The 24027-nt window shown below is 37.2% G+C and overlaps 3 protein-coding genes across 4 annotated transcripts; 1 reads left to right on the forward strand and 2 right to left on the reverse strand.

The window, feature by feature from the left end:
- Nucleotides 1–1892: 1892 nt before the first annotated feature.
- LOC130730586 (protein LONGIFOLIA 1-like) lies at nucleotides 1893–5624 on the reverse strand. The gene is made up of 3 exons (XM_057582633.1): nucleotides 4179–5624; nucleotides 3879–4059; nucleotides 1893–2903 (listed from the first exon to the last, which is right to left on the reverse strand). The coding sequence occupies exons 1-3, from the start codon at nucleotides 5442–5444 to the stop codon at nucleotides 2335–2337; spliced, it is 2016 nt and encodes a 671-aa protein (XP_057438616.1). The 5' UTR covers nucleotides 5445–5624; the 3' UTR covers nucleotides 1893–2334.
- A 6744-nt stretch (nucleotides 5625–12368) lies between these two features.
- Nucleotides 12369–18067, reverse strand: LOC130730587 (peptidyl-prolyl cis-trans isomerase CYP63). 2 transcript variants are annotated; one of them, XM_057582635.1, is made up of 14 exons: nucleotides 17945–18067; nucleotides 17215–17312; nucleotides 17047–17101; nucleotides 16057–16145; nucleotides 15757–15781; nucleotides 15614–15652; nucleotides 15417–15534; nucleotides 14998–15164; nucleotides 14533–14887; nucleotides 14301–14434; nucleotides 13922–14138; nucleotides 13486–13776; nucleotides 13322–13399; nucleotides 12369–13178 (listed from the first exon to the last, which is right to left on the reverse strand). In XM_057582635.1, the coding sequence occupies exons 2-14, from the start codon at nucleotides 17290–17292 to the stop codon at nucleotides 12797–12799; spliced, it is 2028 nt and encodes a 675-aa protein (XP_057438618.1). In that variant the 5' UTR covers nucleotides 17293–17312; nucleotides 17945–18067; the 3' UTR covers nucleotides 12369–12796. The 2 variants fall into 2 exon arrangements, with proteins under 2 accessions (XP_057438618.1, XP_057438617.1); XM_057582634.1 differs by having other exon boundaries at nucleotides 13922–14153.
- A 3320-nt stretch (nucleotides 18068–21387) lies between these two features.
- Nucleotides 21388–22888, forward strand: LOC130732661 (calmodulin-like protein 11). The gene is made up of 4 exons (XM_057584667.1): nucleotides 21388–21588; nucleotides 21823–21980; nucleotides 22101–22178; nucleotides 22465–22888. Exons 1-4 carry the CDS (start codon nucleotides 21513–21515, stop codon nucleotides 22597–22599), a joined length of 447 nt encoding a protein of 148 aa, XP_057440650.1. The 5' UTR covers nucleotides 21388–21512; the 3' UTR covers nucleotides 22600–22888.
- Nucleotides 22889–24027: the final 1139 nt, after the last annotated feature.

Below are 24027 nucleotides of genomic sequence, written 5' to 3' on the forward strand. Positions count from 1 at the left end.
CCAGCAATACGTATTGTAACCATCAAAATGAAGAGCGTTAATCAAAGTAATGGTGCGCTTGCGAAAATAATAGTGGTGCATTTTCAGCGGGTGATGATAAGTTTACATACAGATTTCAGCATATATACGTCTATCGGATATGTAAGTTAATGACGGTTTTTAACAGCGGCTAACATTAGTGGCAGTTAAAAAACCGTCACTAACTTATCTTAAATATTCTGAAATTTGTATGGTAATCATAACATCAATATATTAATGTTTTTAATATGGACAAAAAAACATCAATATGTTAACCTTTTTCAATGGACTTATTTTTTACTAAAATCAATTCTAAGCACAATCAATCATAACAAAAAGGCAATCCAAACACATATAAGAATTTGATTACATTTTTTTAAATTATAAGAATTTAATTAAAAATCAATGAAAGCATATACGATTAATTTAGCCTAGAATTTAAGTGTGATAAAATATTGATGGAACTTGATCAGACAAGCATGACTCAATCATTGGGAATAGTGTTGAGTGAGTCAGGAAGGGTGATTCTTTGACGACGACACATCGGTAAGGGACCTGTAATGACACTTCAACACCCTAGTTAAAATGTCAGGGAGAAGTATGAGGTAAGGGATGAAGAAGTGTGTACCATGCGCAATGTGGAACCCGCCTTGCATAAGGTTGATTTTTGAAGGTTTCAAGGTTGGGTATAATGATCAGTACGAGTTACAGCAACGAGGAGGACCATTGGAGCTTCTAATACATCGTTTAATCGGACTGCGAGGATATGTTTCCATATTGTAGCTAGATCTTTGAGCATTGTGCTCGTACCTTGTCCAGAGAGCCGTTGATTTTGGATGAGACATGGTAAATGAAGGCTCACCAAGCTACGCCATCGATTGAGACGAGTTTACGAAATGGTAATTAGCCGTGTATTCACAACCAGATACGATGAACACAGTTGATTGTGGGGATACCAAGTGATCGGTCATGGTGAAATAGTTGATCGCTGAGAGGGAACCATGTACTGATCTTATACGAATTAGTGTTTGTAATCAAGACGTCTGGTGGTAACTTCTTAAGCAGTTGCGATTTTGAGTGAGGGGTTTTTGTCAATTATATGAGTCTCATGTCGTAAGGTAGGCCTTATGGCCCCTCCCAGCCATGTCTAGTCCTAGGTCGAGTTGTTGTTCTCGTCGTGGCATACTATGTGGTCGTATGACTTTAGATGTCGAGTTTGGGATTATGCATAGCTTTGAGATGAATTTCTAATAAAGGGCCCTAGTTTTACTAAGTTACGATGGTTAGGTGCCCGACAAAGACTCATTTCCAAGTATCTAAATATATAGAAGTTATACTAACTATGGAGATTCCAAGAAATGTATCAGAAGGTGTCGGTGAAGAGTACTCCCAAATGTCTTAAGATCCAAGTAAACTAAATGTTGACCGTTTACGAATAACTGAATAGAAATAACGCGTGCTCTCAACAAATTTTAGTTCACAACATTGATTCATAAAATCTTAAAAATAGCACCTACATATAAATTAGTCAAAATTGTCTCCGACACTTCTAGTAAAGATTTTTTTCAATTTATAAGCTAAAACATGTTCTGATAAATGATCAAACCAAACAATCATTGTGAAGACCCTTTAAATGATTAGCATCTCTTAACATATAAGTCAATATACCTTTCAGAGAAAATATCTCTAAATAGTATATTGTTCATTGTTTTTCAAGGCGTACAAGAATTCAATCACTAATTTTTTTTTCTTAAAATGTGCACTTAAGTCCAAAAGTACTGCACCCTAATTCTAATCGTGCCAATTGACTTATATGCACCTCCATCCATTATTTTCTTGTAGGACCTCCAGTTTGCCGCAAAATTAGAGTAAAAGAAAAAATCCTCACAAAGTAATATTAAAATTTTTTACAAATACTCTCTAATTTCTTGTAGGACAGCATAAATCATACCAGTTGGTAACAAAAATTATTAAGCAAACAGGTGCTTGTGCATCACATCTCAGATCTTACCAATTATTGCAACTTTTGACATTTCCATATTTTTCTAACCACTCTCCAAAAAGCATAATCACCAAACTATATTCCTAAACTACTATAAACTATAAAGTGATCTTCATTACAATTGCCTGGATTTCAGGTCTTAAACCCCTCATTCCACCATTAAAAAAAACCATGGAGTTGATCATCCGCAAAGGGAAAAGCAAGCGCGCGAAAAATTCAAACAAAGCGACCCTCACTTTTTCTTTGACATGTTATTTTAAAATATATATTATATTAATTAATTATTAATTAGCTTTTCATTTTCTTTTTCTTTTTCAAAACACCAACTTCCTGCGAAGTGCTGAGACTCTGTTACGTTTTCCTTTAAACGAAGCCAGATCTCGAATGGTTTCGCCGATGAGATCTTTGAATATGAACCGTTCGATGTCCAGCACCATATCCCCGATCTCCACCGGAGATTCTCCCCATTCATTCACGGTGGTGCTCTCCTCCGCCATGTCCTTCCTCAACAACCCGCATATCACTTCGAACATGTCCTCCGATGAGACTTCCCTCTCCCGGATCCTCACAAACTCCGGCCAGATCCGACGTAGCAACGGCGCGTTATCCACCCTCCATGGCGGCAGACGGCGGTTCCGATTGAGAATCTCGTGAACCGTGTCGAAGATTAACCGCCTCTGGAGAGTGGAGGCTTTGGAAGTGTTGTTCTCGTTTCCCCTGAGGCTCTGCTGCTTCTCCAGAAACAAAAACACGTTGCTGTTTTCCGGTAAGCGATTAGAAGCACGGAGTATCTCAGAAACATAATTGAAATCGCGATCTTCGAAATTGGCTTCACTGCAATACAGATCTGCGCTCCACACATCATCTTCAAACTCGGTTTGATCTGCAATTTCATGAGATTAAAATTAACAAGAAAGAAGATTAATATGCATAATTCGTAATCAAAAATCAAAATAGAAAACAGAGATAACGACACTGTTCGTATTTGGAGATGTGAGATCTGCACTTTTTTTTTTGTTCCTTCTTTTTGAGGTAATCCAAATCTTCTCACGGACGCCACTATCAAAATCACTCAAAAAGCAGCAAAGCGACGATCGCCATTACTCCCACGTGATCGACTAGTGTTACGTAGTCAATAGTGTCAAATGATTGGTCCACGTCGGATAAGAAGGGATAGCACGCCACTAAGCTAGGTGCATAGATAGAAAGACAAATCCTGCTTCTCCTCCCTATCCTATACTAGACTCACCATTAAATAATAGTTGCTACTAGTGTTTGTATATGTATCCATATTGTCGGTAGTAATGAAACTAATCTTGAATCTATGAGATTTTTTAAATGAGTAATGATATATATACATCTCATTTTTTAAACATTTTATTTCCACATTTTTTTATTTCTATCTTTCTCATGTTATCATCTATCACATCTCATATTTTCTCTCTCTTACTTTTTTTTTCTTCCTATCTCTTTCATCATTTCACCTCTCCACCTCAAAAGAGAGGTGTGGATGAAACATTACCCTTTTTAAATGGTCGAATTTTCTCAATAAATCATTTTTTATATATACCGTCCAGACAGATCAAACCCTTGACTGATGATTAAGAAGCTCAATTATCTACGAGCTATATTACACATTACACCTTGTTGATATGACTTGTTTGTTGGTGTTGTGAAGGAAAGGAAAGAACAGGAGAGGTGGTTAAAAAGGCCTAAACATGCCTAGCCTAAACTTTACCCATCAATGATGTCACGCACAATATTAACTCATCCCCCACTAAAAAGTCACACTACCTAAAAAATCCTAATGCTACCAAATGATGATTGTGACCACTGAAATGCATAACTGCTCACTCACCTCTGTAATCAATGCACCGCTTCGTCACCGGTGAAGGTGAACACGACGAATCATCCCTGTAAACTGATGAATCAAGCACCGATACCGGACTCGGTTGTAGCTCTGCTATGCTGTTCAGTAACTTATCACACCTCCGGAGTAGATTCTTCCCTTCCCTGTACGGATCCTCCACCTTCAACCTCTGCACCACCGTAAACAACAATCACCACCACTCCCAAAAATATATAACTAATTTCAAAATTAAACAATTAATCCTAATCTGATTGTAAATTAAAAAATATTAAATCTAATTATACGTACCTCTGTATCAGTGTATGAAGATGTGCTGAAACTGCTATCGGAAACGGTGGATGATGCGTCCTCCGCGGTGGCCACAACCACGGGCACGGCCTTCTCCTCCTTCTGGTAACGGTTTGTTTGTCTCATCCTCGGCGACCGGGAGGTTGCTTGCCGGTCCGGTCCATTGAGTCTGGAGTTCACCCGGGGAGAATGAACCGGACTAGTCCTTTTCCGATCACCACCGTCGTTCACTTTTCTCTGCTTCTCCGCGTTTGTAATTGTCCCCTTCCTCATCCGGTTCGGGCTGTGAGTTGGCGAGTTTGGGTTTCTGCTCTTCACATTTCGACCCGGTTCTTGCCTCGACCGGAATGCAGATGCCGGTGGAGAATCGTTCCCGGTGAATCTGGTTTGATTCAAAGAACCAGAAGATCTTCCAGGTTTCATGACAACAATCGGAGAATCGTTATACGAGAACGTTCCGTCGTAGACGAAGTTCCGGTGGTTCAACGGAAGCGTTGAGTTTTTGGAATGGAGGAGGCCTTTGAGCTGCAACGCTTCCAGGATTTGCTTAAGAGCATCGAGATCCTTGGAAGGCTCATCGATCCCTCGCATCTTCAACCTCCTTTCAATCTCTCCATGAACAACAGAAACACTCTGTTTCGTTCCAGGGAAAAAATCAGCGGAATCGAAGAAACTCTTCTTCTGTCTCATCATTCCCCTCGCGTTTGGATCTGATGCTCGTTTATCAACATGGTGGTTCTGCAATTGCTTTAACTGGAAATTTGTGGTGTCGAAGAAACGATACTGTGGTTTCGGCAGAACCAGATCTTCTTTGGGAATCCTGGATTCAGAAGCGGATCTTCGAAGCTCCGGGTCGGAATCGGAATCCGAATCCTCCAGCCCCATGAGCTTAGCAACGACGCTGGTGGATCGTCGCTGCTTCTCCACCTCTCTCGGGTGGAAGCTTCCTCTGGCATCCACGATGGCTCTGCTATCTAAGGATAGTCTCGGAGCTTCTTTGGAGAATTTTCTCGTCGTCGTGGCTTCCTTGAATTCGAGAACCGGAAGGGGACATGGCGTCTGCGTCTTCGGAGGTTCGTTCTGTGTTTCCGGTTTGGATGATTCCGGCGGAGAGGCGCCGTGTGTTTCCGGAGGCGGTGGAGGAGGGAGTCGTTTGGCGGAGGAGATGCGTTTTCCGGCGTGGCGGTCGAAGATGTGGAGGAAACCGGTCATGCACCCCACCTGTTTGCCGATTTGTTTTTCTAGCTTCTGATCTCCGAACCCCATTTTTCTCTCTATTGAATTCTCACTCACTCACTCTCTCTCTCAGTGTGATGACTCCATTTTCATTTTAACATTCTGTGTTGTTTGTTTGTTTGTTCTTCTTTCTCTGCCTCTCGTCACTCGACACTGCCTTTTATTCTAGACTCCCGCTTTTCTCGTCGTCTTTGAACGCTACTCAAGATATGTTGCCAAATCTTACTTTAAGCCTCTAATTTTTCTCCAAATGCCAAACGGGTTATCCAGCCAAATCACTTTTTAGCCCTACATTTTTTTAATATTTCATTTTTCCGGTGTGTTTGCACGTCAACTTACCATTAAACTAAGTGGGCCACCCGCTTAATGCCCTGACCATGGAGCGAGGGATTAGTCTAGCGGCTGTCGGCTGTAGGGATACCTTGGTCAAGACAAAAAAAAACGGAGTGAGCTTGCTTTCTTGACCCATATTTACTAGTGGGTCAACCCATCTCGAAACTTCTGCTCTGTCTAAATGAAGCACATATTATGGTCAATTGCTTACGGTTGTAGATTATTGCAATCAAAACAAAAAAACTAGTAAATTGTTTTAGCCTGTTTTTCAAAACCACAAAATATGGTTTTGTGATTTTAGGGGCTTTTGCTGGGCTCTAGGTTTTTACACCATGTTTTAGCTGATTGTTTTAGTCGAGTGTGAATGTTTGTTCTTAATTTTCTTATGTATTTGTGCATTGTGGATATCACTCTTAGAAAGTCTTCTCGCATGTTGTAAGTGTCGTTTGGCAAACTCTTGAGTTTTAATTACATACATCTTTGACAAAAAAAAAACCAAAAACTGAAAACTGTTTTAGCTTGTTTTTCAAAACCACGAAAAATGGTTTTGTGATTATGGTTTTTAGTTTCAATAACATGTAGCTTCATCACCACCCACCGCTACCACAACCACCTTCACCACCACCACCACCACTATCTCCACTACCACATGCATCCTCCACCCGTGTCACCACCACCATCATCACCACTGCCGCCGCCACCATCTCCACCACCGCAGCCGCCTCCACCACCACCGCCACCATCTCCACATGTATCCTCCACCCGTGCCGCCACCACCCTTCACCTTCACCACCCTTCACCATTGTCACGTGCGCGACCCCCACCCCCACCAATACCATCGCTGCCACTACCACCACCACCACAATCGTCACTACCACAACCACCACATTGCTGCCACCACCATCATCATCACGAACACCAGGTAGCACCCCCTCCATGACCACACCTTCATTACCACTACAATCACCACCACCACCTGCACAATTACTTCCACTGGCATCACCACCCCAACACGACCACTGCCTCCACCACCACTGTCTCTTCTGCCACCACCATAACTGTCACCAGGGCCGGTCCCGACATTTTGGAGGCCCTGGGTAAATAATAAAAATATACTCTCAATAATTTTTTTTTTGAAAACTGAATAAAATATTATTAAAAAACCTCCAAAAACAGGCCAGCAACGAATCACATGTCTGTGTCGCATACAAACCCCCACCCAATGACCACATAATGGACTCTCAATAATTTTTTTTAAAGAACATTATCTATTTAAATTATAAATAGCATCAACAACTTCAAAAATATGTGACTAACATAAACAAAATGTCATATTCTAGTCAATATAATAAATAAAAAAATAACTAAAAAAAAGCCTCTCTCCTAGCATTTTTTGAAGCAAAATTTTCAATCAAGTTTCATATTGTATATTCTCCAACATATTATTCTCAATTGCTATCAATGCTAACCCATTAAGCATTTTCAGAATTAATTGGTTCACCAATTAATATCCACTTATCTAGTAAATTAGGTAGAAGAACCCAAGGAAACCTTCCACATTCCAATGCTAATTAAGCTCTTTAAAAACCACTATATACAATTAATGTCCGCAATTATTAACGAGCAATGCGTTGGTTCGCTTGGCAACCCATCTCCTGGCCATGCAGCTCACGTCTCGCGTGTTCGAATCCCAGAGACCCCTGACTTTTTGCATAAATTTTGAATTTTTAAATTCGAATTAATGGCTAAAAAATTACCGCCAGGAGGATTTGAACCTGTACCACACAGGTTCCAGAGCATAGTGCTTTTCCATTGAACTAGCTCACTATATTAGAATATATTCGAACATTAACAATTTATATATTTTGGAAATATATCTCATATTTTTTTTGGGCCCCTTCTTTTTGGAGGCCCTGGGCTGTGGGCCTGCTTGCACAGGCCCAAGGCCGGCCCTGACTGTCACTGTCACCGTCATTAGGTAACATCAAAACTCTACCACCGCTGCTATTCGACACCTCTATTATCGTGTCGCCACTACCGCCCATTGTCGTGAATTCACAAAGTTGTTAATTATTGTGACTATTGTGAGTTTACAAAGTTAACACCAAGTTTTTTAAAACTCAAAACCACAAAAAATAAAAAGTATTTATAAAATTGAAAAGAGTGTTAGTTTTTAAAAATCAAAACATAAATCCAAAAAACCACCCTGAACGGGGCCTTAGTAAACTTGTGCATACATATATCTTTCTCACTAATTAGGTTAATCTTTTACTTAATTTGTTTGGGACATTCAATTACTATTATTTGTAAAGTTTAAATAAAACATGATGGAATTCTTATAAGAAAATGCATATAAACACATTTGGCCTCCACTTCTAGACATACATATATGAATATAAAATAGAAAAATAAATAATATGATAAGATGTGATAGAAAAAGAAAAGTATTAGTCTTTATATACATAATAATGTTTATTTTTTTATAATTTGGAGGGAAACAATACTTAATTTAACCTCATCGTAATAAAGTTACATTTTGATCATCATTATTTGAAAAAAAGATTGGCTTTCATCCTAGCCTCAACTTATTGTGGATTATTTTACTAGCTAGTCTAAATAGTAAATATCATTAAGTTGAATACATTCATATTCACATTTTTTCTACCGTATCAATCTTTATTCTACTACTACATATGGTCTTATTTATAAGAACTACAAAAAGAAAAATTTGGTTTTTTTATAAGAATTTAATGAAAGTTTAAGTTATATTAATTATTTTTTTCTAATAATGTCTTTATTAATTTTAATTAGTAAAATGTGTCTCATTAATTATTTTCTCGCTTTTCCACTCTCCAACCGTAATAACTACAATACTACATTATAACAAATGTCAAGTTTGAAAATTTATTTTAACTAATTAAACAACATTTATTTTAACTACTCTCTAATCTAATCTATTAGTGTATCCCTTTTGATGTGAGGTGAAAAGAGATGTCAAGAGATTGTATTCCTATTATTTCTAACCATGGGACATTGCTTGGATATTGGGTTTTGCCACGAAAAGCGAGCACACACTTGTACAAAATGCCTTTTACCGGAACCACATGCTCTGCAACACAGTTCCCTGGGGCAGTGCTCTCTACTTACGTGTCACACGACCTTAGTTTATTGAGAAATTTTAACACCATTTTCTTCTCATTATCCTCTTTAGTTAACAAATTTATATATGACCTTAATATGTTTGGATAATTTGTAAGAATAAATGCCTGCCATAGTGAAGTGAATCATTAACATAAGAGAGTGAAGCATTGAAAAAATAACTAAATCATGGAGGTAGGCAAGCACTGATCCCGTTTCCAACGCAAATGGTATCGAAGGCCACGACCACAAACGGCAGTCTCCGCACTTTGTAGACCGTGACATTCCACTCACTCCACCGCTATCCACTTTCTTAAAAGCTGTTGCCTTATTCATTTCTTAAATCTCAAGAAACAAAAGCGGTGATGAAGTAGTCAGAGTCACTCACTAACTCACCGCTTCACTCAACATTGCTTGGTAATAGGCGGAAGACCACGTCACTTATGGTGGTGGAGACATTCTGTGTCTGCTACTTCCACGTGCGAATAATTGCACTCACCAAGTACACCAACAGCTGAGTGAGTGACTGAGTGAGCATGAATTAAAATAGACCAATGAGCTAATTTAATTTAACACAAGGCTGCACCTGCACCAATTCTACTAGTACTAATTAAAAAGGACAAGCCTAACCGCTTCAGCTGGATTACGCAGAATCATAACATCAAGATCATGCAGTGTGTTGTTCCAACTGCACACAACAACATACACTAGCTAGTGTGTTCCCCCCAAATAGTGTGAAATTTAAGCCACACTAACAGAGCTCAAATATCAATATCCTTGACGAGGAATGAAAATTGGATTTGGAATTCATAAATAATTATCCTGAAAATTATTTTGGTTACATAAATTAAGTTTGAATGTGAGTTTCAAATTATTTTGTAAAAATTTTAAGTGTAAGTTTTGTCTGAATATTATAACATTCAGCCTAATTTGTGTTTGCATAATACATTTTTTTAAGACATCAATTAGAGTTTAAAGTATTTTAATATATTCTTTATATTGATATAAGTTATAATTTTGATTAATATTTACTGTTTTATTTTTGTAATTAATCATTCAATTGATTGGGAATTAATAATTTGTTTCCTAGAAAAATATAAAATGAAAAGCGTATATTAATGAATTAAAATAAGGGCAACGAATTATAATTTAATTATTCAAATATAAAACTTATAAATATAAAACTTATTATTCGTACGGGCTTGTTGTTATTGATACAAATACTGATATCTAGCTTCCTTGAATGTACGGACTTAAATACTCTAGTTATAGTATTAGTACACAATGGGTGGCTTTGTTTAGGAGTTAGATAAACTTAAGTTTAATAAAGAGTTGTTGTTGTATTCAGTTTGAAAAATAAACTTATGGTTAGAACTAGAAGTTTTTTTTTTTTTTGAAAGTGATTAGAACTAGAAGTTAGAAATTATATGTTAGAGCTTTAAAAAATAAAGGAAAATGATTTATCCTCCTACTAATCCTTCTAAAATAAAATTACGTTTAACCATAAAATTACTAAATCAACCATAAGAGAATAGATATAATATTAAGATAGTGTATCAATATAAGTAATATTGTAAAAGGACATTTAACTTACTTTTATTTTTAAATTTTTTCTAACCCAAAAGTATGTATGAAATTATGGGTTCATTTAGTGTACACAAGGTTTTCCTTGTGTAAGGTTACACAACCCTAGTTTTTACCTGCATTTATAGGTTATCAGGTCAACCATATTTTTAATTTAAAAATTTATATATTTATTTCCTCCTCCCCTCCACCACCTTCCTCCCCTCAGCCTCCACGCCATCCACTGCCGCCGCCGCCACCACCTCCACCTCCACCGACTACCATTGTGCCACGAAGATGGTAAACCAAGGGCTCAAAATTACGTGTCACATTCTGCAGTTGCATTGCGATGTAGGATTATGCCTCCTCCTAGCATCAGAAATCCCTATTTGAAAGATGTTTCCGACATGGAGACTGATCCCTTTGGAAACCAAAGATCAAAATGTGTAGGTATTAATTTGGTAATTTATTTCATGTACCTTCCAACCTGCACATATATCTAATGGGTTTTTGCTCACACACATTGCAATTTGGTTGTGAATTCATTATCTGAGAACCTGCAGGTCTTGGTTCTTACCCTGTTCTAGAATCAGCAATCAGATATTGGCTGTGAATTCATTATCTGAAACCCCCACCCAACAACAACTTCTCTAGCTGAAAACCCCCACCCAACAACACCACCACCACCCGTAAACCCATCCACTTCTTCCCCTTCCTTTCCCCCAATTTTCGCACCCAGAACCACACCTAGCTACCACTGTGCCACCACCACCATAGCACCACCACAATTGAAAGAAACCTAATATTGAAACAAACCCATCTGAACCTAAGCCCAATTTTGTCTACTTCATCACCAAATTTAAACCTCTGACAAGCACTGCCTCAAACACCCATGCTGATTTTGGCAGTGGAAACAGTATAAATTGTCTCGAACTGCTGCAAATCTGGTTGCAGCACCACCACCCGCAGCCCATCCTCCACCTCTTCCTTTCTTCCCCTCTTTTTTAGCTTAGATCTATAGCACCAGCGCCCAAATCTATTGCCCTCTATGCGTGCAGCGCTTTGCATGTGGGCGAGATCGGCGACGGAGAGTGTTGCGTTTCTTAGCAGTTGGTGGTGGTTGTTACAGTGGGTGTCGGCGAGGCAGCGACAGCATGGTTCTGGCAAGGCGCTAGCTACGGGGTTGCCTCCCTTCCCTTTGGTTCTGACAGCATCCTCGCCTCCGGTGGAAGCTCGATGGAACCACGGCGGTGGGTTCAATGGTTTCTGTCGACAGAAAGGGTTATGGGAGGGAGGTGGTGGAAGTTGTGGTGGTGGGAGGAGATCGAATAAATAAATAAATAAAAAGTAATTAACCGGCAAAATAACCTGGAATAACAGGTTAAGCTAGGTTTGTGTAACCTTGCACAAAGAAAAACTTGTGTACAGTAAATGAACCCTGAAATTATGTTTTATAAACCCAATTTTTTATAATGAAAACCCACCCCAATGTTACACAAACATGATGGCAAATGTTAACCCACTGCTTTTTTTTTTACTAAAACCAGAAAACAGGGCTAAGAAAACAGACACGATATCCTACTTACTGACAATTCAATCTTAAAAAAAAAACTGACAATTCTATCTTAAGCCACAAAAAAGATGCATTATGTTTGGTCTAAATAAAAAAGGATAGAAATGTATTATTTTTTCAGGTTTAGTCATGGAGCAAAACCGGTAATTTTTTTTTACGTGCTCTCCAAATTTTGTCATTTAGCCAAGTATCAACTATCAAGCTTATGTTACAGGCCTAGTTTCTATTTTTTTAATTCTATTTGCTTAGTTTCCCAAGATAGTTTTCCCAACTGAACAAAGTTGTTGAATTGAGAAAAAACACATTCACATCCAACCCAATGGTTATATTAAAATTTTAGATTCATATTTGACTAATGCAAAGGCTGATATAAGCATATCATTGAACATAATGGCAAACTGTTTTGAACCTCACCATGCAGAATAAGGTTTTTAAAGCTTCCATAGTAGAACGAAATCTCACCTGTACGTATCCGTGCATCCGAGCTAACATGCTTATCAGGAAAAAAACAAGAAACACGCCAATTTAAGTCGATAAATGGTACAGAATCCGATCTTAGCCGCATCCATTCAAGTACCTCGAACTAACAAATGACTGAGCTAACACAATGCTTCACCTGGCTCAGACTTCAGGCTCAACATCAGAACTTCAACGAAGGACATGGGAATAATAAACAGAGCCTGACAGTGCCTAAAATAACTCCAGTAGAGCTTGGAATTTGTCAATTTCAGCTCCTACTGGGACTTAAGTGTTGCTATCCCACTAAGCAAAACAGTTACCTAGCCCCAGAATCAGGACTAGCATCTCCATAAGAAACCAAACCCTTCTGTCCGCCAGATGGAGAGCTTGATCTAGACCTGCTACGGGATATGGAAGTTCTTTTGTCATGACGCTTTGGTGGTGTAGCGTCAGGGGATCTAGAGCGAGAAGAGCCATTGCTCCTAGAATTGGATTTTGATCTCCCCCTTCTGTCCGGAGATTTTTTATCACGAGAACCAAGCCGTGATTTTAGTCTGTCACTCATGGAAGGCCGCCGCCTGTCTCCTGGACTAGGGCTGCGTATTGGGCTTCGGCTCCTGCTCCGGCCACGATCTCTAAAACGGCCACGCACTGGACTGCGGGAGATGCTCCTACTCCGACTTCTTCTGCTTGGGTATCTGAACAGACAAGCATATGAAATTAAGCTCATGTATATACAATTCTATATGCCACAGCATGTATGACTGACTACGCATGGAAGGATAAGCAACATGGTCTAACTACACAAGAGATTCAAACAGATGAGAGAGGAACAAGGAACCTTGGACGGCCTCTTGGTGGGCTTCGAAACCGTCTAGGCGGTGGTGAGCGCTCAGAATAACCTCTGGAACTTGGATTTCTTCAAACACATAACAAGTTAGAACAATATACAACATTTTTTCAAATAATACAGCGTAGTAAAATGGTATAGACAATTACACATACCTGTCAAAGTTCCTTCTGATATTTCTATCACCATATCGATATGGACGGGGAGACCTCTCTGGAGATGGAGTACGATATTTGCGTACAAAGGCATAGCGCTCAGTAAAGCCACGTCCTTTTTTAACGCGCTTAGGCATGCCATTTGGTGAGGGGCTTTTTGTAAATCCCTGACCATGCTTGGAGGCAGGTTCAGGTGCTTTTTGGCCAGGACTAGCCAACAAAGTATGTTCTTGGTTTCGCTCCCCAGAATTCCTGGTAGGACTAACAGGACTTCTTCCAGACCTTGCAACTCTGAAAAATAAGATATCAGATAAACTTAGCACAACTGGAGATGTATTCAAATCCCAGGATGAAGATGACATTTAAACCAAAGCAAAATTCACATCATAAGATGAACCCTAATTAGATGCTAAGAAAGTCTAGAGGTGAAACGCACCTATTGTGGTTTGAATCATCTGAATAAGCATGTTGCTTGGCAGGTTTACTTAATTCTGCTCGAGTCTCATGCCCATTATTCACAAATGTACCATTTTCTGGAGACATTTCCCCTTCTTCATGTGATTGCTTGTCCACAGTTCTAACCTTCGGATCTATTTCCTGTTCTGGAATAGTTTGAATTCGTAGGGGAAGGCTAGACGATTGCTTTCTCAAGTCTGTAGCATGATCAGCTATTAGCTTAGACAGTAATATCAAAATAAAAGTATTCATAAGTATCATTGCACCCCATCACATCAAATATTAGAGTATGTGTTGGGGAAAACAGGTGATGGGGTGCAGAACATGTTCTAAGAATAATACAAATAGCATTAGCATACCTATATTTTTTTTAGCTTTATTGTCAGCATCTGTCTTACGACCAGAGACACGACGATCAGCTTTCTCATCACCAGAACTACTATCACTAGCAGTAGAACTCTCACTTTCTGTATCACTTGAACCTTCAGAACTCCTAAAAAAGAGAAGTAATTTAATTAAAGCAAAGATCAAGCAAAGTGAGGGGTATTATAGAAAAAAATAGTTCATTCTAAAGGCTAACTATAATCACACCATTTGGACTTTCTTCTTGATCTTTTAGTTCTACTATGTTGGCTTCTCCTGCTCTGCTTTCGTCCAGTTTTCGTCTTCCTCCCATGCTTACGCTTACTTCTCTTCCTTTTCAGGTGTTTCCCATGTTTAGAGGAACTTGAATCAGAATCTGATGAATCTGATTCAGAATCTGAAGCTGAATCTGACTCAGAGTCTGAGGAATAACTATCACTACCGGTATCACTATCACTATCGGATGATGAGTATCTCCTCCTCCTCTTCCTTGAGTCTTTGGAAGATTTTTTTCTTTTTCTTCTTGATTTTTTGTCGGAACTATCATCAGAAGTCAAGGATTTCACAGACTTTCTCTGTTTCCCTAAAATGAGAAATAGTTTATAATATTATAATTCTAATCAATTACAATTGGCAGCACGGTGAAGGAAGTTTTATAGTATACTCATCAACATATATCCTAATCACAAGTACCTTTCTCCTTCTCCTTCTCGACTTGATGCTGAATTTTAGTTTTAGCGATTTCACCACAATCGATAATTTTAACTGGCTGGGCAGGTTTCCCATCAGATGTTCCCACCTGCTCAATTTTCTTCAGAATCTCCAAACCCTTGGCAACTTTTCCAAAAACAACATGCTTCCTGCAACATCAAGTGAAAGCATAAAATAAAAAACCTAGAAAAAATTGACAACATAACAAATTAAAACTTTTGGAGTAAATTAAAATGTAAAAACAACCCTGCATAGACCATTACATCATCTACAGAAAACGGAGAAACAGCCAAAGTAGAAAATCTTACGAGCAATCAACAAGAAGAAATGCAGATTGCACAGTTAGTCAGTTACGATTAAAACACATCGAACTAGTGCAAAAAACTCCAAAGGTTGTATACCTATCAAGATGAGGCTGGGGCTTGAATAGGATAAAAAACTGAGATCCATTTGTATTAGGACCACTATTAGCCATAGAAAGAAAACCAGGTCCATCATGTTTTAGTATGAAATTTTCATCTGCAGAGAAGGATTACTTACATTTAGTCAAATGGAAAAAAAAATCATAAAGGCTTGTAATTGTATGCGGTAAATTTACCTGCAAACTTTCCTCCATATATACTTTCTCCACCTGTGCCTGCACACCAAACAAAATTGTTCCTTACAAGGTAAAGAGTATACAAGTAAAAAGGGGAACCTGCGGATCCAATTGGGTAAACAATAGAGAGAAAAAAGACATACCGTTACCCCTTGAGAAATCACCACCCTGTGAACATGAGAACAAAAATTGAATTAGGATTATCATTTATTGAAACAAAAGAAAATTGAATACGTTCACCAGGAACAAGAAAAAATTAATGGTGAATTCTAAAAGGTCTGTCTGTGCCCTCCCTTTACAACCAAAATTTACTACTGCGAGTCTGCAAGTGTTGACTGGATAACAACCTACTCAGACATACTACTAAAATGCAAGATGACATGATTTTTTCCAAATAATTAGTTATGACCATCAAAATACAATAACCATGAAGGTAAACTTACTTGAGCCATAAAACCTTTAATTATACGATGAAAGGATGTTCCTTTATAATGCAAAGGTTTCCCAGTTGATTTTCCAATGCCCTTCTCACCTAGAAGCAAAAAACAGCACAATTACAGTAACAGTTGGAAGTTGAAAGAACCAATGACTATTAAAACACACCATCATTACAAAAGTCTAGTTGAATAGTTTTTTAAACGGAAATTTCTGCACTATTTACAAAATATACATTACTTTCACATTTAGAAATTAGATTATCCATATTAGCTGCATTGAAACTGTATTTTCATAGATGAATTACAAAAGACTACTATCGTCTGCAAAGAAAGTTTGTAAAAGTCTCATATTCAATGTGATCAAGAAGCAAAAAGAACATACTCAATGAAGATATTATGCATAAAGAATTTGACAACGCATTCATTATTTTACCACACGTTTCCAGCAGAGCAGATAAAGCTTAAAATGAGCAGGATTATGTCTTTAACGTTTGTGTGGAACTGTGAATTTAGGAATTATATAAAGGACTAAAGCCAGCATAAAGCCTACATTTCCTTTGGCCAAGGATTATCTTACACACCATTTCATAGAAATTAGATCATGTGCTTTGTGAGTATCAGTCAAATAACAAAAGGAATATAAGGGACGATAATTTAAACAAAGTAACTCGTTCATATTCATAGAAATAGTCAAGTTCAGGCCTCCACTCCCATCCCCGAGTATGACAGCACAGAGGGGGAAGAGGAACAGGGACCATGGAAACTGAGGCATTTGCCCAGGGCGGGGGAATTGATCCCAGAAGCAGATAACTTCCTGACCCAAATCAAACTAGTGTCTACCTAACTGCTAAACCAAATATTCTTGGTAAAAAAGAAGTTCAACAATTTGACATTCATTAATACTTATAGGGAGCACATGCTCTTCAAGCAACAACTAAAATATTGCAAAACTGAGAATGATGGTAAAAAAGAGTAACTTGACCAATTCAAAGCTACCTGTGCAAAGCGCCCGGAAATTCTCGGCTGTCTTTGGAACTACACTGGCAAAAAGCTGCACCATTTCAAAAAAGTACATTTATACCAACTCAGAAGGTAGAGTCAAACAAATATCCTTTCCATCTGAAAACTAAACAAAACAAAAAAAAAATCTGCTTTTTGTATTACCTCAATAACAATTCTTTCCACGGGATCCCCATCAATCGAAACATCAAAAAATACAAGCGGATTCTTTTCCAGACTCATCGCCTTGCTCGCAAGATGCCCTACATGTTATTAAGAGAGTTAGAAAACAATCAAGAATCAGCAGCAATACTCTAAAGTGCGCGGGTCACAAAGAGCACTCCATGCTTGCATTCATCTATTAAAACAGAGAACAGTTGGCAACTTGACATGCATCAAACAAAGAGAATTATCAATATCTTCCACACTTGTCAATTATCATGCTCAGACTAAATTTGAAGTTCATATATACTTAGTAAAAATAGGTAGAGATTTCATCACATCCCAATAATCAGTTGTCTATCATCATATATTTAGATATCAACTAAAACTACACAATGACACACGGAACTTGCAAAACATCCCAATTTCAGTTTTTGCAGATGCAATGCAACAAAACCCAAAACCCTAAGTATCCATTCCATTGAATTAAACTCAAGTTCCTCGCAATGCAATATGCAAAAACCTAGAACGAAATGCTCATTGGAAATAGCAATATCCAGCCGAAAAAGGAGGAGTAACTATCTATCGAGAGAGTGGAAGACTGAACTATAGCTGAAACAGTGAAAAGATATAGATGAGGAGATAATCTAACAGCTTCGAGGGTTGCGAATTTCGAACTGGTTGTAATGGTGATTGCACAGAGACAAAGAGATGCAGAGAGAGATGAACCCACCTTGAATGGAGGCGACAGGTCTGTCTCACGAACACTGACGTTGGAGATTCTTCTTCTCGGCTTGGGAGAGAGTTAGAGGAAGAAGCACGCTGTCGAACCGGATTTGGGCTTTTTGGCCCATCAATCAACAATATTGCAATTCATTTATGGGTTTGGACAAAAACATAAAGAGTGAAGAGTGAATGCTCAAATTTATCATTGAAAAAGTGTGAGCGTCGAACTTGACATACAAAAAACGTCGGACAAGTTCATTCCTAGGAAATTAATGCCTCATGCGGTGGTCCCTGATTTTCGCATTCGCATCTCCCTACTACCTAATCGGGAAGGTTATGTTGTTTGGTATGTTGTGTAGTATAAAGTTTGATAATAGTATTAGGTTTGATAAGATGAATCCTAATAAACATGTAATCATACAGGGACGTGTTTCGCAGGGACCTGCTTTAGGCGTTGGAGGACGAAGAGAGCAAGTTGTTTCTCCCCACCTGGATTATATTTAACAGTTATTGGGAAGGAGATGGTCGGTTACCTTGACCAGTATCGGCAGAAAGTATAATGAATCGGCAGATTAGTTGGCTAAGAGATGAGCTTCTTCCTCATCTATCTCGTGGTGCTTGTTGGAGGCTCTGTCCTTGGACTTAGAAATCTTAATTTTGAGGGATCGTTTAGATTTTATGTAGTTGTTTGTTTTGTTGTTAGTTTTCCGATGTAAAAAAAAAATCATGTCATTAAAAATTAATCAATCAAGCATGTATGTCATGTCATTAAAAATTAAATACCTTTGACTTACACAAAATTACCTTAAAATGTTGTTTTATGATGTTGTAACATATGATTGAATATACAATATTATAAAGGAATGAAAAATGTTACTACCTCCGGTCCTATTTATAAGCAACAAAAAAAAATTCACATAGTTTAAGAAATGTAGTTAAACTAGATAAAATGCATTAAATATGTCTTGAATCAAAATAAACTTTCAAAATTACCCTTTGTTATTAGTGTTGGAAAGTGGAAAAGAGAGAGAATAATTAATGAGACACATTTAACAAGAATTAATAAGGGCATCACGGGAAAAAAATAATTAATATAACTCAAACTTTCATTTGGTTCTTATAAAAAGGACCAAAAATTTTCTTCTCTTTCATGCTTATAAATAGGACCAGAGGTAGTACTTACACACCTCTTTTTGAGGTGGAAGAGATGAAATGAGGAGAGTTATGAAGAAAATAAAAAGTAAGAGAGAGGAAGTATAAGATGTGATAGATGATAAGAAAAGAGAGATAAAAACAAAAATATGTGGAAATGAGGTATGTATATATCGTTGTTGATTGTTTAAATGATTAGGTAAAGTTCTGGTTAAATTATGTGGATCAATGATATTTAAGATAAGCTAAAACCGTTTTATTACTTATCTTAAATATCATTAATCAACCTAAGACTATAATGATTTAACTCAAATTTTACGTAGTGTAACTATGATCATTTTGACTAAAACATAATTGAATATTATTCAAAAACTTAATCTTTTACGGTTTTTTTTTTTTTATGGTGATTAGAATTTCTCACATATAACACGTCAACACGATAATATATGGGAATGTAAATTTTAAAATAATTTTTTTTTATATTCTAATTTGATAATCCAAACTAAACCAAAACAAAATAATTTTAATCTAGTTTGATTTTAATTTGCTGAAAAAATTTAAACAAACTGAACCAAACAATATCAAATAAAGCTTACAAGCGCTGAGATGCGATTATGATGTGCTGCATGGGACAGCTCAACCTCACAGCAGTAGCGCTGCCATGGTGTCGACAGTATGGAGACGACCTGCAACAAGGGTAATCAAGCTTAATTTCGATGCTTCATGGACGCTAGCAGCTGGTGTAGGTATGGGGATGATTGCAAGGAACTCAAATGGCGAAGTCATGGCTGCAGCGACTCATGGACCCGTAGGTGCTTCGTCCTCTCTTGTGGCGGAAGCGATGGCTTTTCGATGGTGTGTTTCGTTAGCGAAGGATCTTGGTTTCTTCCGCGTAGTTTTGGAAACGAATTGCAAGCAATTATTTGATGTTTGGCATAAAAGAGAGCATGGTGCTTCTTATTTATTTTCTGTTTTAAATGATTGTAGAGACATGGTCTCCTCCTTTAGTTTTTTTTATTTGTCCATTGTTCGCCGTTCCGGCAATTCAGTAGCTGACCTTTTGGCAAAGAACTCCTCAAAATTCTCTAATGTTGTTTGGATTGAGGAGGTTTCGCCGGCTGTAGACGTCTTGGTGTCTTGTGATGTATTAGCCTCTATGGCTTCTTGATTTTTAATATATTATCCATTTTCAAAAAAAAAACAAATAAATTTGATCGGTTTAAATTTTATTTTTACCTGATTATAAATCAACCTGACTCGTGAACATCCATAGTACCGTATATGATTATTCAATCGCGCATTGTCACTTAATACATTATAACACCGTTTTAAAGAAGAAAAGAAAAATACACTCATAGGACTCTGTTGCATTGATTTTGATTTGGTTTTTTTCCCAAAAATCAAAATGAAATATATAGTATATAGCTGAGAGAGTTGAACTATCCTAGTTATAGCAACCTGGTTATTGTTGATTCAGCATTCTTCTGGAATTAGAAAGCCGAGTCAAGCACAATACATTTATTCAATATTGTTCAACACGTTTAGTCATGGAACTTTTGGTTCAAAACACAGTTATATATAAATGAAGCAATAAAATTTGTTGTCCCTTACATATTTAATTAACGTAAGACCTAACACCCACACACGTTTAGAATTGGGATCTCAAGGTGTAAGACATGACATATGTACTAATTAAGATTGAGGTTTGAGGTGATAATTAATTAATCTATGTGAACTTTAACATACTACTTAGTACTTACACTCAGAGCTCAACATAACAATAACAAAAAACTAGCTTTTAGGTAAAAATTGTTTTACACTCGATAAGAACTTAGTTGATCATATCTCCAATCAATGCAACAAATTAATATATTTGAATTTGAATTAGTATTTAACTCTGCCTAAAAACTATATTTCAACTTGTCCTTGAAATCAAAACTCTATGACAATGGGTTGATCTGAACTCCATAACAAGGATAAAATGTGCGCAGTACCTTACTATTTTCCATACACTGTATATTAACATGTGTTGGGAGAAAAAGCTTTAACTATATAGTTTTTCATTGACTCTTAATGAATAAATGGGTCCACCATGCAAACAGAGTCAATTGGAAATAAATTTCCCCGTTCAATAGCTATGTCCTTGTTTGACCAAAAAAAAAACTATGCCCTTGGTGAAAAGTTCCTTCCTTTTGAATTGGAACTTCTCCTCAGTCCTCAGATCTTCTTTGACTATTCGAACCAAAAATCTATATATTATGAGCAAAAACAATGCAGCATGCTCAAGGAAGATAACATTGTAACTTTGGGTGTAGTAACACATTAATTTCTTATTCTTTCTATCTCATCATCCCTCTATTAGGCAACACTTCAATTCAAAGTTTTTCTAGTTTCAGCATCAGATTGATTCTGCAGAACAAACAATGGCAGTGGCACTTACAGAAAATCAGATTGCTGAATTCCAAGAAGCCTTTTGCCTCATTGACAAGGACTCAGATGGTGTGGATTTCCAGCACCTTAATTTCTTCAATTTCATTTTGATGTGAAACTAATAACATGATTGAATCAACTTATATTTTATCCAAGTTGATTTTGAAATCCAAAAGCTACTCACATAAGCTTCTTTACAGAATTGTTTCTGGCTTTAAAATCAATTGTTGAAGATTTTCAAAAAATGCACTAAAAAGTTTTTTACAGTGATTTTGACTTGTTGGGATTGTTGGTGATGTGTAGGATTCATTACAGTGGAGGAAATAGCAACCATTATCAGATCATTAGAGGGGATTCCAACAAAAGAAGAAATCCAAGATATGATTAGCGAAGTGGATATTGATGGGAATGGGAGTATAGATTTTGAAGGGTTCTTGAATATTATGGCTAGAAAAATGAAGGTAAGAAGATACAGAACCAGTCATTGCATCAATGCATCATGCACACCAGAAATTTGACAAGCTATAATGAGAATATATATGGTTGAGGCTAATTAATGAAGTTGCTGTCAAATTTGACAGGAAAATATGGTTGATGAGCTAAAGGAAGCATTCAAAGTTTTTGATAGAGATCAAGATGGATACATATCAGCCACAGAGGTAAACATGCTATGGAGATCCATATGTATTTTTGCACAATTTCATGTATTGTGAATTGTGATGTTTGCTTAAAAAAAACTCTGCTTTGTTTTCACCCTTTGCTACTGGTGAATACAAATTGCGAACCCAATTTTAAAATATTTGGCTGAACTTATTTTTTCTCATAATCAATTTTGGTACTGAAAACGTAATTACCCATATACTTTTTCATGATTAATTATAGTTTTTGAATTAATTGTAATACTATTATCATATACTAACCATGCTAATTTTCTATGTTTTATAGCTGAGAAACGTGATGATGAATTTGGGAGAGAGGCTTTCAGATGAAGAGGCAGAACAAATGATTAGAGAAGCAGATTTGGATGGGGATGGTCAAGTTAGCTATGAAGAATTTGCTAGGATGATGACACTGAATTGATGCCATTTTGTGACAAAATTATAAAAATAGTGATCTCATTTGAAATCCTTGGTAAAATAAGATGGCTCAAAATAACAGTTCACGTAAATACTTTTGTTTTTAATTAAAAAGGGTAGGGGTCCGTTTACTTTAGGAGCATGTGTAAATTTTTTCTCCTATGAGGTTAAATCTGCATTGACAGTTGCTTTTTTTTTCTTCCTGTTTGGGTTGGTTTGTATTTAAATCAAACATGTTGTAATAAATATTATAGAAAGGTTGATTTGTTAATGTCTTGTTCAACCTTGATAACTCTTGGACTATATTTGGATCACAGTTTTTTTTATTCATTGGAAAAGAATATTGCAAATGCAAACACTAAACAACACAAAAAGAATTCCTACATCCGATAGTTTTAGCTTACATTATTATCGTTACTTGAAATTTTGTTCAATTATTAGTCAACATAACTTTAACAACCAAATCATTTTTAGAAAAATATTCATTTGCACACCATAAACTATGGTTTGATAGTGCAATCTGTGTGTCTTCCTCCCCATATCTCCTCCTCACACAAATCTTATGCGTTGTTGAATCAGAACAGCTCGAATCCCTCTCCTAACCTTGAGGACTATGCTTGTCCTCCTAGGGTTTCGATAGAACCCAATTCACCTTGAGTCTAAAAGGCCCAAAAGACATTAAAAAACAGAGCTGGTTTAATAAAAAGGAGAGATTTTGGTATTTTAATATTCTATAATGTTCTCCTTACGTGTATGGTTATCGTGAATCATTGGTTGCCCCCTCCCGGTGTGATGAAAATTAATATGAATGACAATACTGTCACCAATCCAGGGCCAATTTTCTGTTGGTGTGTGGTTAAGGACCACACTGAGAAGTGGCTCTTTGGCTTTTTCAGCCAATTTTGGCAAATGTTGCATCACTTGTGCTGAGCTTTGGGGTGTGCTCCATGGCCTGCAGGCAATACCCAATGAGATTTAAAACAAGTCCTTCTCTCTTTTGACTCCAAAGTTGTTGTCGAAGAATTAAATGGGCATATATTCCTTTCCACCCTCATCATCACTTACCACAACCATTTTTACATAGTAAAAAACTAAATTTAGCAAAATAATGAGTACCGAAAACTAGGGGATGTAGATGCAAAAAAAAGGATAAAATATAAGGTCTTAAGAAGAAATTCTTACCCAATCTGCCCATTTGCAACTTCATACGACCGCAAAAATGACACATTTAGTTTACTTTTCCCCATCTTTTGCCAAAAGCTAATTTTGGAGTAGTGGAAGGAAGACAAACAAGATGAAGCTTCATCAATGAATCCCGCTTGAAATTCAATAACTAAGCTTGGGTTTGTAGATACCAAGGAAGCGGATCTTGACCGCCATCACCGCCGCCAAGGAAAGGCGGCTAGGAAAACTGAGGCGCCCAAGCTTCCAC

The sequence above is a fragment of the Lotus japonicus genome, chromosome 1 (genome assembly GCF_012489685.1).
Source record: "Lotus japonicus ecotype B-129 chromosome 1, LjGifu_v1.2".
NCBI classification, from domain to species: Eukaryota; Viridiplantae; Streptophyta; class Magnoliopsida; order Fabales; family Fabaceae; genus Lotus; species Lotus japonicus.

What these genes read in the sequence shown, in the direction of transcription:
- LOC130730586 (XM_057582633.1), bottom strand. Translation starts at nt 5,444, where the DNA reads ATGGGGTTCGGAGATCAGAAGCTAGAAAAACAAATCGGCAAACAGGTG. An exon ending in CTTCATACACTGATACAGAG is followed by an intron (nt 4,060 to 4,178) that starts GTACGTATAATT and finishes ACGGTGGTGCAG; the next exon opens with AGGTTGAAGGTGGAGGATCC. An exon ending in GCGGTGCATTGATTACAGAG is followed by an intron (nt 2,904 to 3,878) that starts GTGAGTGAGCAG and finishes ATGAAATTGCAG; the next exon opens with ATCAAACCGAGTTTGAAGAT.
- LOC130730587 (XM_057582634.1), bottom strand. Translation starts at nt 17,292, where the DNA reads ATGAGTCTGGAAAAGAATCCGCTTGTATTTTTTGATGTTTCGATTGAT. An exon ending in TCAAGAAGAAAGTCCAAATG is followed by an intron (nt 14,435 to 14,532) that starts GTGTGATTATAG and finishes TCTCTTTTTTAG; the next exon opens with GAGTTCTGAAGGTTCAAGTG. An exon ending in TAAAGCTAAAAAAAATATAG is followed by an intron (nt 14,154 to 14,300) that starts GTATGCTAATGC and finishes CTAAGCTAATAG; the next exon opens with CTGATCATGCTACAGACTTG.
- LOC130732661 (XM_057584667.1), top strand. Translation starts at nt 21,513, where the DNA reads ATGGCAGTGGCACTTACAGAAAATCAGATTGCTGAATTCCAAGAAGCC. An exon ending in CATTGACAAGGACTCAGATG is followed by an intron (nt 21,589 to 21,822) that starts GTGTGGATTTCC and finishes GGTGATGTGTAG; the next exon opens with GATTCATTACAGTGGAGGAA. An exon ending in GATACATATCAGCCACAGAG is followed by an intron (nt 22,179 to 22,464) that starts GTAAACATGCTA and finishes TATGTTTTATAG; the next exon opens with CTGAGAAACGTGATGATGAA.